This window comes from Hyla sarda, chromosome 1, assembly GCF_029499605.1.
Source record: "Hyla sarda isolate aHylSar1 chromosome 1, aHylSar1.hap1, whole genome shotgun sequence".
NCBI classification, from domain to species: Eukaryota; Metazoa; Chordata; class Amphibia; order Anura; family Hylidae; genus Hyla; species Hyla sarda.
The window spans coordinates 281,243,177-281,258,502 of record NC_079189.1 but is presented as its reverse complement, the minus strand read 5'-3'; the positions used below and the strand labels follow the sequence as shown (position 1 = coordinate 281,258,502).

General features: G+C 44.5%; 1 protein-coding gene across 3 annotated transcripts in view; it reads left to right on the top strand.

Moving 5' to 3' along the window:
• Positions 1-15,326, top strand: part of CACTIN (cactin, spliceosome C complex subunit) — a 59,974-nt gene that overhangs the window by 34,125 nt on the left and 10,523 nt on the right. For all 3 annotated transcript variants that reach the window (XM_056573515.1, XM_056573509.1, XM_056573500.1), the window contains 6 exons: positions 5,983-6,128; positions 6,262-6,424; positions 6,517-6,631; positions 10,444-10,636; positions 12,499-12,621; positions 12,874-13,148. In XM_056573515.1, the coding sequence (XP_056429490.1) occupies positions 5,983-6,128; positions 6,262-6,424; positions 6,517-6,631; positions 10,444-10,636; positions 12,499-12,621; positions 12,874-13,148 (1,015 nt within the window). The remainder of the gene's footprint in view (positions 1-5,982; positions 6,129-6,261; positions 6,425-6,516; positions 6,632-10,443; positions 10,637-12,498; positions 12,622-12,873; positions 13,149-15,326) is intronic.

The window sequence follows — 15,326 nt, the reverse complement described above, 5'->3', positions numbered from 1 at the left end:
GAGAGAAGGGGCAGCGGCACCCATTGCTGCCGCCGCTGCCCCGTTGCCTCCCCCATCCCCGGTTGTATAATTACCTGTTGCCGGGGTCGGGTCCGCGCTACTTCAGGCCTCCGATGTGCGTCCCCTGCGTCGTTGCTATGACAGCTATCACACCCCCTCCCGTAGGCTTGCATTGAGGGGCGGAGCATGACATCACACAGGGGCGGGGGCGTGACGTCACACGCCGCCCACCCTGTAGTCGCCGGTAATCAGTCCCGGAGCGAACACGCTCCGGGGGCTGATTACGAATGGGGTGCCGCGTGCAAGATCACGGGGGTCCCCAGCGTCGGGACTCCCGCGATCAGGCATCTTATCCCCTATTCTTTGGATAGGGGATAAGATGTCTAAGCACCGGAGAACCCCTTTAAATGTGTTCTGCCGCATTTCTCCTTTAAGGGGTTAAGAATAACGTTTTTTATTTATTTTTTTTATTTTTTTGTGACCATGAGGAACCAATTATCATTAATTGATTTTTTTTTTTTTTTTTTTATAATTTAAGCTTTTTTTTTTTTTTTTTTTACTTTTTGCATAGCTTTATCCAAAACTATTGCAGCATAGCCTCTATTCTGGAGGTGCTGACGTAACTCAAGAGCTTGAACCTCATAGTCTGAATTCTCACTATTGATTTTCGCTATAGAAATTGACTGTACGGCTTCTGATCTGATGTGCTCGGGATAACTGTGAAAGTGTAGTAGGGCATTGCATGCCTTTGGCTTACCATGCCCAACAGTGCAAAGGTTCCTGTTCACGGCTATTGACCTTCCAGGTGAATTGCAAATTCATGTTATTTGATGTGTTTAGGACAGAAACAAAGTCTGCAAAGGGGGCTCCGTGTCTGTCCAAACAATAAACACACCATTCACAAATCTTCTATAGCTATGGATGTGTTTTAAAAGGAGTTATGTTCAGAGAACACATCTCTTTTGAAATATAGCGACATAGAGGTTTGCCAGGGTACATGACATGGGTGTACTCATGGCAACCCCTCCTGCCTGGGCAAACTGTCTCCCCAAATTTAAATGTATTACCAGTTAAAAAATAATGTGAAAAATCACAAGCGCTTTCTGTTGTAGAAATACCTATGTTGTTTATGGAATACAATGCACCTGTTGGAGGTATTATATTGGATGTACAGTTCACTTGATGAACGGCACTTCAGAAAGTGTGGGCATTCTTTAAAAACAAAAGGTTCCCTTCATTTAATCAATCATGTAAAAAGTGTAGGAGTATTTATCCACCTGGGTAGGTGAGGGAGCGCCCGAAGGGACTTGAAACAGCTGTTACCTCATGTTGGCATCCAAGCTTTTTATCCTGCACTTTGTGATGCTCAGCTCCCTGTGAAATAGAGATTTTCTAGCTACATCCCTGGTGAGTGTCTGTGGAATTCTTGCTTTCAACTGGTTGATGTTTGGAATTGAGGCCAAAAAGTTGGATTTTGGTTTAATCAGACCTGAGACAGTCATGGAGTCCTTTTAGGTCCTCAAACCCACCTACCCATCCCCAACTGTGTCTTTTACTGGGGAGAGGCTCTCCTGGCCACTCTGCCATATAGCCCAGATTGGTGGAGTTCTGCAGTATTGTCGGACATCTGGATTTTTTTCCCCACCTGCTTACAGGATCTTTGGAGCGCAGCTAAAATGACCATCGAGTTCTTGGTCACCTCTATTAGCAAGTTTTTTTTTTTTCCAACTATTTAGTTTGGTGGGGCGACCATATCTGGCAAGGGTCCTGGTTATTTCAAAATTCTTCATTTAGGAACTATGTGTAGGAGAATTGTTTATAATATCTAGATCTCTATGGGGAACATTTATCATGGTGTTTTGAGTTTTTTTTTTATTTTTTATTTTTGTGTGTGTGCTTTCTCCGGGCGCACACATTTTTTTGTGTGGCTTTTGTGGGTACACATAAAGTTGCAAACAGCCTTACCTTGGCAACTTTCATTTTTTACTTTGCAGTGTTCGTAAATTTATGATGTGCTGATGTCGCACATAGGGGAAAAAGATTTTGCAAGTCAACTCCAGGTCTGACCTGGCTTACGAAACTGCCTTTGGTAGGCACTCTTAAAAAGTCCCAGAAAAGTCTCAACTGTGACTTTTGTGTTTTTGCTTACGTGCTCCGAATTTATCGCCCCCTTGTGTTAGTATGATTAATATGTAGCCCATAAGCAAGTTTCCTAATGCATTGTATATGTGTTATTTAATTTTTTATTTTTCCCCAGTTTCTGCATGAGAGAAATTCTACCCAGTAGTGATGTCCTCATTAATATTTTGCAATGTAAATGGTAGAAGGCTTATGGATATGTGCTTTGTCCCATATAGTTCCTTACTTCATCAAGTGTATGGCATACACCCTTCTCTGTTTTGGCAAGCACCAAATACAAAAAAATCACATTGGCAAATCTGCAGTAATATTGACTATAAAAGTAAATGTTAAAGTGTACAATGTCATATATATAATGTGACACTTTGAGTCTATTCACATGTACAGTATTCTGCACAGATTTGATGCGCAGTATTTCATGCTAAGTGTTCAGTCATTTTGTTAACATTGAAATCTGCTGCAGAAAATCCTGCGCATCAAATCTGCACAGAATACTGTACGTGTAAATAGACCATTAAACTGACATAATAAAAGTGCTACATGATAATTTTGAGCACTTTAAAAAAAAAAAGGGGGGAAAAAAATTTCAATTGCCAGTGACCCATCATAAGATTTGTAGTGCGAGCTAGCAACAAAAACGAAGGTTCAGAATTTGCTCAGTTACAGCGTTTTCATTTCTTCAACCTGAAATCCCTTACTATCCTCTACTAAGCTGAAGCTTAAAGGGGTACTCCGCCCCTAGACCTCTTATCCCCTATACAAAGGATAGGGGATAAGATGTCAGATCGCCGTGGTCCCACTGCTGGGGATCCCCGGGATCCCCGCTGTGGCACTGCGCTATCATTACAGCACAGAGCGAGTTCGCTCTGCACGTAATGACGCGCAATACAGGGGCCGGAGCATCGTTACGTCACGGCTCCGCCCCTCGTGACATCGCGGCCTGCCCCTTTCAATACAAGTCTATGGGAGGGGGTGCGGCGGTCGTCACGCCCCCTGCCATAGACTTGCATTAAGGGGAAGGGCCGTGATGTCACGAGGGGCGGAGCCATGACGTCACGCAGCTCCGTCCCCTGTATCGCCCGTCATTACGCACAGAGCGAACTCTCTCTGTGCTGTAATGATAGCGGGGTGCCGCAGCGGGGATCCCGGGGGTCCCCAGCAGCGGCACCGCGGCGATCTAACATCTTATCCCCTATCCTTTGGATAGGGTATAAGATGTCTAGGGGCGGAGTACCCCTTTAAAGTCTACCATGAGAATTTCTCTCACCTGTTCTGCAAAGTTTGGTTTGGGTGAGACACAGCCCACACTGGCCATTCCGAGGCAACTATGCCAGCTCAGCGAGTTTTGTGCACAAGCCCTTTTCTGTTTTAATAGAACTTGGGCATGGAATTTGCTGAGACACACATTAAGCTCCCTTAAGCAGCAGATACCAGTAATAGAAGAGAGGGTTAGGTCAAATATCAATATTGTAGTCAGAGGCACGGTGTCCACTAAGTCCCCACACGTTCCATTGCCTACATGGCAACTTCCTCAGGGGCACAGCAAATATGCCAACTGCACCACACAATGACAATGTAGGACATATATCATTGTTGGCTTTAGTGAGTGAGTTCTGAAGACTTCAGAACAGCAGCTCCTCTCACCTGTGAGTTTTCTGCTCTAAAGTTGCAGCTGTGTTAAAAATGTGCGCTATACCTATGTGTATATTAAATCATTTTTCATTCATTTTTTTTTTTTTTCTTGTCATTTCAGATCCGTGTATGCAGAGGACCACTTAGGATTGATTTGTTTGAAAATACGTGTAACCCCATATTTTCATTCTCAGCCAGATACCAACCAAGCAGCACCAGTCTGACGTTACCAGGGTGTTACTGGCCCTTCCCAGCCTAAATAACGCCAGCCTGTTACCGCCTAGACCCAAGAGTCCCATTATTTATTCTCCAGGCCTGTTGGTACCGCCTCTTCCTGGCACCCCTGTGGCTGTGGGTACCGGGGTGGTAATTGGGAGTTAGCGCTAGCTGTCTTTGCGGCTAATGCTAAACCCCAGCTTAGTAATTGAAGATAGCTTCCACTACTAAGCCTGTAAAGTAGGTTAAAAAAAAGAAAAAAACACAACACGTTTAAAACACACTTTTATAAAAAAAAAAACACTCCCACACACGCCCTCATTAACCACTTTATTTATATATTAACATCGGTAGCCTGCTTTTCATATATATATATATATATATATATATATATATATATAGTGTGTGTGTGTGGTTCATGAGGGCTTATAGGGGAGTGTTTTTTGGAATAAAAGTTTGTTTTAAATGTTTTTTTATTTAAGTTTTTTTTTTTTTATAACCTACTTTACAGGCTTAGTAGTGGGGCTTAGCATTATCCCCAAAAACAGCTAGCGCTAACCCCAATTACCACCCTGGTACCCACAGCCACAGGGGTGCCAGGAAGAGGCGGTACCAACAGGCCCAGAGAATCAATAATGGGACTCCTGGGTCTAGGCGGTAACAGGCTGGCGTTATTTAGGCTGGGAAGGGCCAGTAACACCCTGGTAACGTCAGACTGGTGCTGCTTGGTTGGTATCTGGCTGAGAATGAAAATATGGGGTTACACGTATTTTCAAACAAATCAATCCTAAGTGGTCCTCTGCATACACGGATCTGAAATGACAAGAAAAAAAAAACTACAAAACACAAATAGATTTAGTATATTTATGGGAGATGGGAGTTGTAATTTGGCAACTCTGAGCCTCCAGTTTAGCATCGCCTGGAGTCTTGCTGTTTCTAAACCACAATTCCCATCATGAGTTGTAGTTTAGCAACAGCTGGAGGCACCTTATTAAAATGCCACCCGCTCCCCATCTGGCCGGTTCGCAGGAATATGAAACCATGGCACTGTAATTTTATATTTCCCACCTGAAGCCATGATTAGCTGGGACCAACCCAGCCAATCATGGCTCCGTGCGGGCAATATAGGTGCTCCTCGGCCACCGCCCGCATCTACCACCCGCCCGCAAACTGTTGCTAGACTAAAAATCCCAGCATGCCCTTACAGTGAGGACATGCTGGGATTTTTAGTCTAGCAACAGTTTGCGGGCGGTGGCCGAGGAGCACCTATATTGCCCGCACGGAGCCATGATTGGCTGGGTTGGTCCCAGTTATAGTCTTACAACAGGTAGCAGGCGGGTGGCCGGGGAACAGAGCATTTTGCCCAGAGTGGCAGTCACTACTTTTTAGAAAGTGCTCTCAAAAGGCATTTTTGTAAGCCAGGTCTGACCTGGCTTTGACTTATGACTATTTGGAGTGAGTTTGTGACTTTTTATGCTTCCATGTGACACTTGCACTGCATAAGTTTGTGACCACTGCAAAGTGAAAACTGAAATTTGCATAGGTAGGACTGTTTGCTACTTTGTTTACCCACAAAAGTAAAAAAAACTTAGGCACACGTGACATTTAGTGAGCCTGGAGTAAGCAAAAAGAAATAAATCTCCCCCAATATGATTAAGCAATGTGGTCATGTCCTAGAAGTATTATTCTATCTGCTAGAATTAGGTGTTGAAGGGGTACTCCTCCCCTAGACATCGATTCTCCTATCCAAAGGATAGGCCCCGAACCCAGCGTTCTGAACGAAAAGTTCAGAATGGCGGGGTGGTGTGTAGGAGATTGCGGGGGGCCCCAGCGGCAGGACCCTTGCGATCAGACATCTTATTCCCAATCCTTTTGGATAAGGGATAAGATGTCTAGGGGTGGAGTACCCTTTTAAATGGGGCTCACTATTTAGAAGTTTGTATTGCCTTACTTTGTGTTTCTTGACTTATTTGTCAAAAAATGTTTTTGATAAAGGTAAAGCAACTACGTTTGGAAAGGGAGAGAGAGAAAGCCATGCGAGAGCAGGAACTAGAAATGCTACAACGGGAAAAGGAGGCAGAGCACTTTAAGACCTGGGAGGAACAAGAAGACAACTTTCATCTTCAACAAGCAAAACTGAGGTCTGTACTAACCTAGGGTAACAAAATATCAAAAAAGCTGCAAAAATTAGCTTTTCGTACTTGACAAATGGTGCAAAGTTCATGTAGAAATAGTTTTTATATAGTTAATTTGTTTTTCTTCTGTCAAAAATAGATCAAAAATACGCATTCGAGATGGCCGTGCAAAACCCATAGATCTGCTTGCCAAGTACATCAGTGCTGAAGATGATGATTTGGCTGTTGAAATGCATGAGCCTTACACTTTTTTGACTGGGCTTACTGTCTCTGATCTTGATGATTTGCTAGAAGACATCCAGGTGAGTTGTGTTCAACCTCGTTAATAGAAAGGTATGGTTAATTTACATTCAGCCGAAAAATGGTCCATTGTCTAATTGCCTTTTTGTTTCAGATTTACATGGAGTTGGAGCAGGGAAAGAATGTGGATTTCTGGAGAGACATGACAACTATCACAGAGGATGAAATTTCTAAACTGCGCAAACTAGAGTCATCTGGCAAGGGGCCAGGTATTGTATTTCATGATTGTATTTGTTTATATTTTATCAGTTGTCATGTATACATTTTTTTATTTTACATTTTAATTTTTTTATTTTTTTTGTACAGTTACTGATAGATAACTTAAGCAGAAAAACCTTCTATTTGTCTCATGTGGATATTTCCATTTTATTAAACTTAAAGGGGTTATCCAGCGAACGGAATAAAAAAAAAAAACTAAACTCAGATGAGCATAGGACATTAACCCCTTGGGGACGGAGCCCATTATGACCCTAAGGACGGGAGCATTTTTTGCAAATCTGACCACTGTCACTTTAAGCATTAATAACTCTGGGATGCTTTTACTTATAAATTTGATTCCGAGATAGTTTTTTCGTGACATATTCTTCTTTATGTTAGTGGCAAATTTTCGTCGATACTTGCATCCTTTCTTGGTGAAAAATTCAAAAATTTCATGAAAAATTTGAAAATTTTGCATTTTTCTAACTTTGAAGCTCTCTGCTTATAAGGAATATGGATATTCCAAATAAATTATATATTGATTCACATATACAATATGTCTATGTTTGCATCATAAAATTGATAAGTTTTTACTTTTGGAAGACATCAGAGGGCTTCAAAGTTCAGCAGCAATTTTCCAATTTTTCACAAAATTCTCAAAATCAGAATTTTTCAGGGACTAGTTCAGGTTTGAAGTGGATTTGAAGGGCCTTCTTATTAGAAATACCCCACAAATGACCTCATTATAAAAACTGCACCCCTCAAAGTATTCAAAATGACATTCAGTAAGTGTGTTAACCCTTTAGGTGTTTCACAGGAATAGCAGCAAAGTGAAGGAGAAAATGCAAAATCTTCATTTTTTACACTGGCATGTTCTTGTAGACCCAGTTTTTGAATTTTTACAAGGGGTAAAAGGAAAAAAATCCTCTCAAAATTTGAAACCAAATTTCTCTCGAGTAAGGAAATACCTCATATGTGTATGTCAAGTGTTCGGCGGGTGCAGTATAGGACTCAGAAGCGAAGGAGCAACAATGGGATTTAGGAGAGTGAGTTTTTCTGAAATGGTTTTTGGGGGGCATGTCGCATTTAGGAAGCCCCTATGGTGCCAGGACAGCAAAACCCCCCACATCGCACACTATTATGGAAACGACACTCCTCAAGGAACGTAACAAGGGGTACGGTGAGCCTTAACACCCCACAGGTGTTTGACAACTTTTTGTTAAAGTCGGATGTGTAAATGAAAAAAAAATGTTTCCACTAAAATGCTGGTTTTTCCCCAAATTTTACTTTTTTACAAAGGGTAATAGGAGAAAATGCCCCCCAAAATTTGTAACCCCATTTCTTCTGAGTATGGAAATACCCCATGTTTGGACATCAAGTGCACTGCGAGCGAACTACAATGCTCAGAAGAGAAGGAGCGCCATTGAGCTTTTAGAGAGATAATTTGTTTGGAATGGAAGTTGGGGGCCATGTGCATTTACAAAGCCCCCCGTGGTGCCAGAACAGTGGACCCCCCCCACATGTGACCCCATTTTGGAAACTACGCCCCTCACAGAATGTAATAAGGGGTACAGTGAGCATTTACACCCTACTGGCGTTTGACAGATCTTTGGAACAGTGGTCTGTGCAAAAAAAAAATACATTTTTCATTTTCACGGACCACTGTTCCAAAAATCTGTCAAACACTTGTGGGGCGGAAATGCTCACTGTACCCCTTGTTACATTCCGTGAGGGGTGTAGTTTCCAAAATGGGATCACATGTGGGTATTTATTTTTTGGGGTTTATGTCAGAACCGCTGTAAAATCAGCCACCCCTGTGCAAATCACCAATTTAGGCCTCAAATGTAAATAGTGCGCTCTCACTCCTGAGCCTTGTTGTGCGTCCGCAGAACATTTAACGCCCACATGTGGGGTATTTCCGTACTCAGGAGAAATTGTGTTACAAATTTTGGGGGTCTTTTTTTCCTTTTACCTATTGTGAAAATAAAAAGTAAAGGGCAACACCAGCATGTTAGTGTAAAAAATTTTTTTTTTACACTAACAGGCTGATGTAGACCCCAACTTTTCCTTTTCATAAGGGGTAAAAGGAGAAAAAGCCCCCCAAAATTTGTAGTGTAATTTCTCCCGAGAACGGAGATACCCCATATGTGTCCCTAAACTGTTTCCTTGAAATACGACAGGGCTCCGAAGTGAGAGAGCGCCATGTGCATTTGAGGACTAAATTAGGGATTGCATAGGGGTGGACATAGGGGTATTCTACGCCAGTGATTCCCAAACAGGGTGCCTCCAGCTGTTGCTAAACTCGCAGCATGCCTGGACAGTCAGTTGCTGTCCGGAAATGCTGGAAGTTGTTGTTTTGCAACAGCTGGAGGCTCCGTTTTGGAAACACTGCGTTTTTCATTTTTATTGGGGGGGGGGGGCAGTGTAAGGGGGTGTATATGTAGTGTTTTACTCTTTATTAGGTGGTAGTGTAGTGTAGTGTAGTGTTTTTAGGGTACAGTCACACTGGCGGGTTACGGTGAGTTTTATCAGAGGCATCCTCTAAAATGTTGTCTAACTCTGGTTCGAACACCTGAAGACCCATGAAAGGAATTGGGCAAAGCTTATTTTTAGACAGGTAGTCACCAGGCCAGGCTTTAAGACAGAGTGCACAAAAGACAAAGTTAGACAGACAAGAGGATCTGGCAGCAAATCTCACAGATTCTGCTGAGGCATCTACTGGAAACCCCGTAGCCATTTTCAAGAGGGGAAAAGATACCAAAATCTGATCCCTTGGGGTACCTTTCTTAAGGTGTTTCTCAAACGAGGACAGAGAGAAGCCTATAAGTAAATAGTGATAGAGGGGAAGGGGGTGGGAGAACTACCTTACTCACTGTTACAGACATCTCCTGGGCTTCTGCAGGGTCCACACATCTGGCGTCCATGGTGCCTAGCATCAAAGCAGTGCAACAGACTGGCGGCGTTCCACATGTGAGCAGGGACCATCCCTTACTTAAGGGAACCCCAGTGTTACAGCACCACCCAGTCCTTTACAGGTGCCTTTAGTGTAAACACTGTGTAGCATGGGCCGGCCCCCAGTATGTGCCAGCGTCTCTCTGCGTCCACGTCATGCCGACACCGGGGACGCAGACACCATGCTGCATGTCCAGAGGGAGAAGTCCCTGATCAACTGGTCCCTGCATTTTCAGTGTATCCCTCTCGCTTTTCTATCCCTGTAGGGACAGGAAAAACAGTGGGGTGTGTATGGGAAGGGGCCCTTTTTAAACCCCTCTGTTTCCTGTAGGGAGATGCAATGGAAAAGGTGTTTTGCATTCAGTGTTGAGTGAATGAGAAAAGGTGGAGTTTTACATTTTATTAGTGAATTAGGAAAGAGGGACAAGACTTGGCAAGTTAGTATTCACAAACCAAGTGAAAATTCTTCTTTTTATTTTTTAATTGTGTTAATCTGCTCCTTTGGGTGCCAGTGTATTGAATGCATTGACAAGTTGCAGACAGTTTGTTTTCAGTCATGCAAGTTGATAGTGGGTAGTATACATTACCAGAAAATGAACTGATGAGATAGATTCCAGTAAGTGAGAACACGAGTGCAGAACTAATGGGGGTAGAGCATGACAAAGTTGCTTTTGCATTGGAGTTCTCTGAATAGGTTTTCTGTAGAGTTCTTTAATGCAGTTCATGATCATTGTATTCATAACTACGGTAACTGAGTAAAGAAAAGCAAGCAGAATGGAAACGGGTGCAGGTTGTGTGCAAATGGCCCTAAAATAGAAATAAAAAGGGAAAAACCATCCAATAAAATATGGAAATGTTTCTTCTCTTTCAGGAGAGAGACGAGAAGGGGTAAATTCCTCTGTCAGCACAGATGTGCAAGCTGTGTTTAAGGGTAAGACCTATAGCCAGCTACAGGTAATATCTCAAGGGATTGAGAACAAGATAAAAGCTGGAGGACCAAATCTGGATATTGGCTACTGGGAAAGCCTGCTCCAGCAGCTTCGTGCTTACATGGCAAGAGCGAGGCAAGTAAACCATTAATTGCATATTGTAATTGCTATAGATTCCTCACACTTAAGTGAAGTATTAAAGAAGATATCCCATGCAGCAAAGAAAAAAAAAATACCTAGCCATTCCATAGTATATTCACCTACCACCTCTCTGACATGTTTGTGATTTTTTTTCCGGCCCCCATTCACCAGCTATTCAGCTCATAAATTCCAGTTACTTCCTGGTTATGGTGGCTATGCCTGTGATCTCAAAGACTACATTTCCCTGCATGCACTGCTCACATTTCCTGCTCTCAGCTGCCTGAGCAGAGAACTTGTTACCTCCCCTAACTTATGTTAGTCACTCCCACATAACACTGAGCTCCAATCATAGCCCTATACAGCAGGGTGGCCACGAGGAAACAAAATGTAATCTCAGTGCTCAGAGAGAGGGACCCTGGAGTGGAAGCTGCAGTTTTACACTGTAAAATCACTCCCTCCCCCTCCTCCTCTCAATGAAACAGCTTTACAGTGGCCCAATCACCTCCCCCCTTCTCTGCCCTGCACTCCTCTCTCCCCAGTGCTCAGTGTGACAACTCTACTCTCCCTCCCCTCCATTCTCAGTGTGACAGCCCTACGCTGGCAGCTCCCTCCCCTCCCCCCTCTCCTCCGTTATCAGTGTAAAAACATTAGCAAGGAGAGGGGAGAGAACTATGATCTGAATCAGCCGACATATAGGCAGTGCTGCTCAGCCAATCACTGCAGAACAGAGGGAGGACAGTGTGAATATTCATCAGATGGGAGGGGCTAAGGCCGAGCTCAGGGAGCTCTCTGCAGCACAGGGGTTTTCTGGGTAATTGTCACGTCACGGCCCCTGGATGCTGCTGATAACAACCTGAATAGGGGGTCGAAAGTCATGAAAACCTGGAACAGCTGAATTTCCTGTCAGACAGAAGAATGTAGATAAAGCTTGTTTCTAAGCAGCATTGGTAATGGAAGTGATTTACAAACCTATATAACTTTACCTTCTGCACTAACAGCTGAACAATTGTTTACTGTGAGACTTGTCCTTTAAAGGGGTACTCCCCCTCCCCTAGACATCTTATCCCCTATCCAAAGGATAGGGGATAAGATGTCCGATCGCCGCGGTGCCGCTGCTGGGGACCCCCGGGATCCCCGCTGCGGCACCCCGCCATCATTACTGCGCAGAGCGAGTTCGCTCTGTGCATAATGACAGGCAATACAGGGGACGGAGCCGCGTGACATCACGGCCCATCCCCTTAATGCAAGTCTATGGCAGGGGGCGTGACGACCGCCGCGCCCCCTCCCATAGACTTGTATTGAAAGGGGCGGGTCGCGACGTCACGAGGGGCGGAGCCGTGACGTAACGATGCTCCGGCCCCTGTATTGCGCGTCATTACGTGCAGAGCGAACTCGCTCTGTGCTGTAACCATAGCGCAGTGCCGCAGCGGGGATCCCGGGGATCCCCAGCAGCGGCATCGCGGCGATCTGACATCTTGTCCCCTATCCTTTGGATAGGGGATAAGATGTCTAGGGGCGGAGTACCTCTTTAAGCATACCACTAACCCTCTCTGAATTAAACTAGGTTCACACTGCTGTTGTGCCTTGACCTATTCGCAACTGACACCACCTGGTCCCGACGAATCCCGTTGATTTGAATGGGGTCCATCGGGTATTTTAGGGGAGTTGAGTAGAGAATTTTTTTTTGACTTTGCAGTACTTACATTGCTTACTCCTTTGTTTGATCTCTCATTTATCACCTTATAAATTGTAAGCTTGTATAGGTAAGGGTCCTAGCTAATGGATCCCATAAACACTTTATCTGTACTGCACTCTTTTTGTTATTACAGTGCAACACAATTCTCTTCTCCTTACAGGCTTAGAGAGCGCCACCAGGATGTTTTACGTCAAAAGCTCTTCAAGCTCAAACAAGAACAAGGAGTAGAAAGCGAGCCCTTGTTCCCTATTGTAAAACAGGAACCAGAGTCCCCTGATGAGAGGTAAATCTTGAATGATTTGTTGACACAAGTTAATATAAGCTTTAAACTATTTGTTCCCAGCTATAGGTTAGAACTGCTCCACATCACTAGTGTATCTATTCATTTTGTATTTTGTTTAAACATTCTAAAAATATATAAAAGAAAAAGTCCATAGACCTTTAAGAAAAGTTTTACAATGTTTTGCGGCTTCCAAAGAAATATGAAGGATGTGTAGCACTTTTTTTTTTTTTTCTATTTCAATTAAATGATTAGGCAAGCTACAGAGGAACCTTTGTCAGAGAAGCCAGGCTCATCTGATGCAGCACCTGAGGAATCTAAAGAGGCAACAGAAGAAGGAAAAGATGAAGGTGGAGAGTCTGTACTCATGGAAGAAGACCTCATACAACAGAGCCTGAATGATTATGATGCAGGCAGATACAGCCCCAAGCTGCTGACCAACCAGGAATTGCCGTTCGATGCACATGTCGTTGACTTTGAGGAAGACCAACAGAGACTGGTGTTGTGCAGACAGCAGATGCAAGTGACAGGTAAAGCAATGTTGCATTTGTTGCTATAAGGATAAGCTCAGACTGCATGAATTTACTTTAGCAACCAATCAGATCACTGCTTTAATTTTTCTGAGGCTTGGCTTCTTCCCATTTAGAAAAAAAATAATAATAATCTAGTTGCTTCTTCCTATTTAAACTGGTCACCTTTTATCCTTCACAGGCTTTAACCCCTTAAGGACCAAGGGCGTACAGGTACGCCTTTGCTCCCTGGTACTTAAGGACCAAGGGCGTACCTGTACACCCGTGGGAATTTCGGTCCCCGCCGAGCGGGGACCGGGCCTGGGTGACTGCTGATATCTATCAGCAGGCACCCCGCGCAAATGCCCAGGGGGGTCATTAGACCCCCCCATGTCGGCGATCGGCGCAAATCGCAAGTGAATTCACACTTGCGATTTGCGCCGATTCCGGGTCATTACAGGTCTATGGTGACCCGGAATAGAAGGGGAATCGCGGGTGTCCTAGACACCCACGATCCCCCTGTAGCGATAGGAGTGAGGTGGCAGGGTTGTCACCCCTCCTATCTCTGCTATTGGTGGTCTAGACGCGACCACCAATAGCAGATCGGGGGCGTAGGGGTTTACTTTCGGTTTCCCTGTTCTGCCCGCCCACAATAGGCGGGGCAGGACGGGGAAACCGACAGGGACCGGCGCCGAAGATCCACTTACCCATCGGCGACGGCAGCGGGCGACGATCAGTGGCGGCAGCGGGCAACGATCTGCGTAAGAAGAGGACCGCGACGCAGCTCCCTGGATCCAACGGAAGCCGGTGAGTTACTTAGCAACATCTGGAGGGCTACAGTCTGAGACCACTATAGTGGTCTCTAAACTGTAACCCTCCAGATGTTTCAAAACTACAACTCCCAGCATGCCCAGAGAGCTGTTTAGGCTTGCTGGGAGTTGCAGTTTTGCAACAGCTGGAGGTCTACAGTTTGAGACCACTGCAAAGTGATCTCTATACTGTGCACCTCCAGATCTTGCAAAACTACAACTCCCAGCATGCCCAGACAGCAGTTTGATGTCTGGGCATGCTGGGAGTTGTAGTTTTGCAACATCTGGAGGTCCACAGTTTGGAGACCACTGTGCAGTGGTCTCTAAACTATAGCTCTCCAGATGTTGCAAAACTGCAACTCCCAGCATGCCTAAACAGCAAACAGCTGTCTCTGCATGCTGGGAGTTGTAGTTGCGATCCCTCCAGCTGTTGCATAACTGCATCTCCCAGCATGCCTTTCGGCGATCAGTACATGCTGGGAGTTGAAGTTTTGCAACAGCTGGAGGCACACTGGTTGGAAAATACTGAGTTAGGTAACAGAACCTAACTGAAGGTTTTCCAACCAGTGTGCCTCCAGCTGTTGCAAAAGTACAACTCCCAGCATGCACGGTCTGTCAGTACATGCTGGGAGTTGTAGTTTTGAAACAGCTGGAGGTTTGCCCCCCCCCCCCATGTGAACGTACAGGGTACATTCACACGGGCGGGTTTACAGTAAGTTTTCTGCTTCAAGTATGAGCTGCGGCGCAAACTCCTAGCGGTAAATTCACTGTAAACCTCTGCCAGTGTGAACGTACCCTAAAAACACTACACTACACTACACTTACACATAATAAAGAGTAAAACACTACATTTATACCCCCTTACACTGTCCCCCTAATAAAAATAAAAAAGGTATTGTACGGCAGTGTTTCCAAAACAGAGCCTCCAGCTGTTGCAAAACAACAACTCCCAGCATTTCCGGACAACCACTAACTGTCCAGGCATGCTGGGAGTTTAGCAACAGCTGGAGGCACCCTGTTTGGGAATCACTGGCGTAGAATACCCCTATGTCCACCCCTGTGCAATCCCTAATTTAGTCCTCAAATGCGCATGGCGTTCTCTCACTTCAGAGCCCTGTCGTATTTCAAGGAAACAGTTTAGTGCCACATATGGGGTATCTCCGTACTCGGGAGAAATTGCACTACTAATTTTGGGGGCTTTTTTTCCTTTTACCCCTTATGAAAAAGAAAAGTTGGGGTCTACACCAGCCTGTTAGTGTTTTTTACACTAACATGCTGGTGTTGTCCTTTACTTTTTATTTTCACGGTAGGTAAAAGGAAAAAAAGACCCCCAAAATTTGTAGCGCAATTTCTCCTGAGTACGGAAATACCCCATATGTAGGCGTAAAAT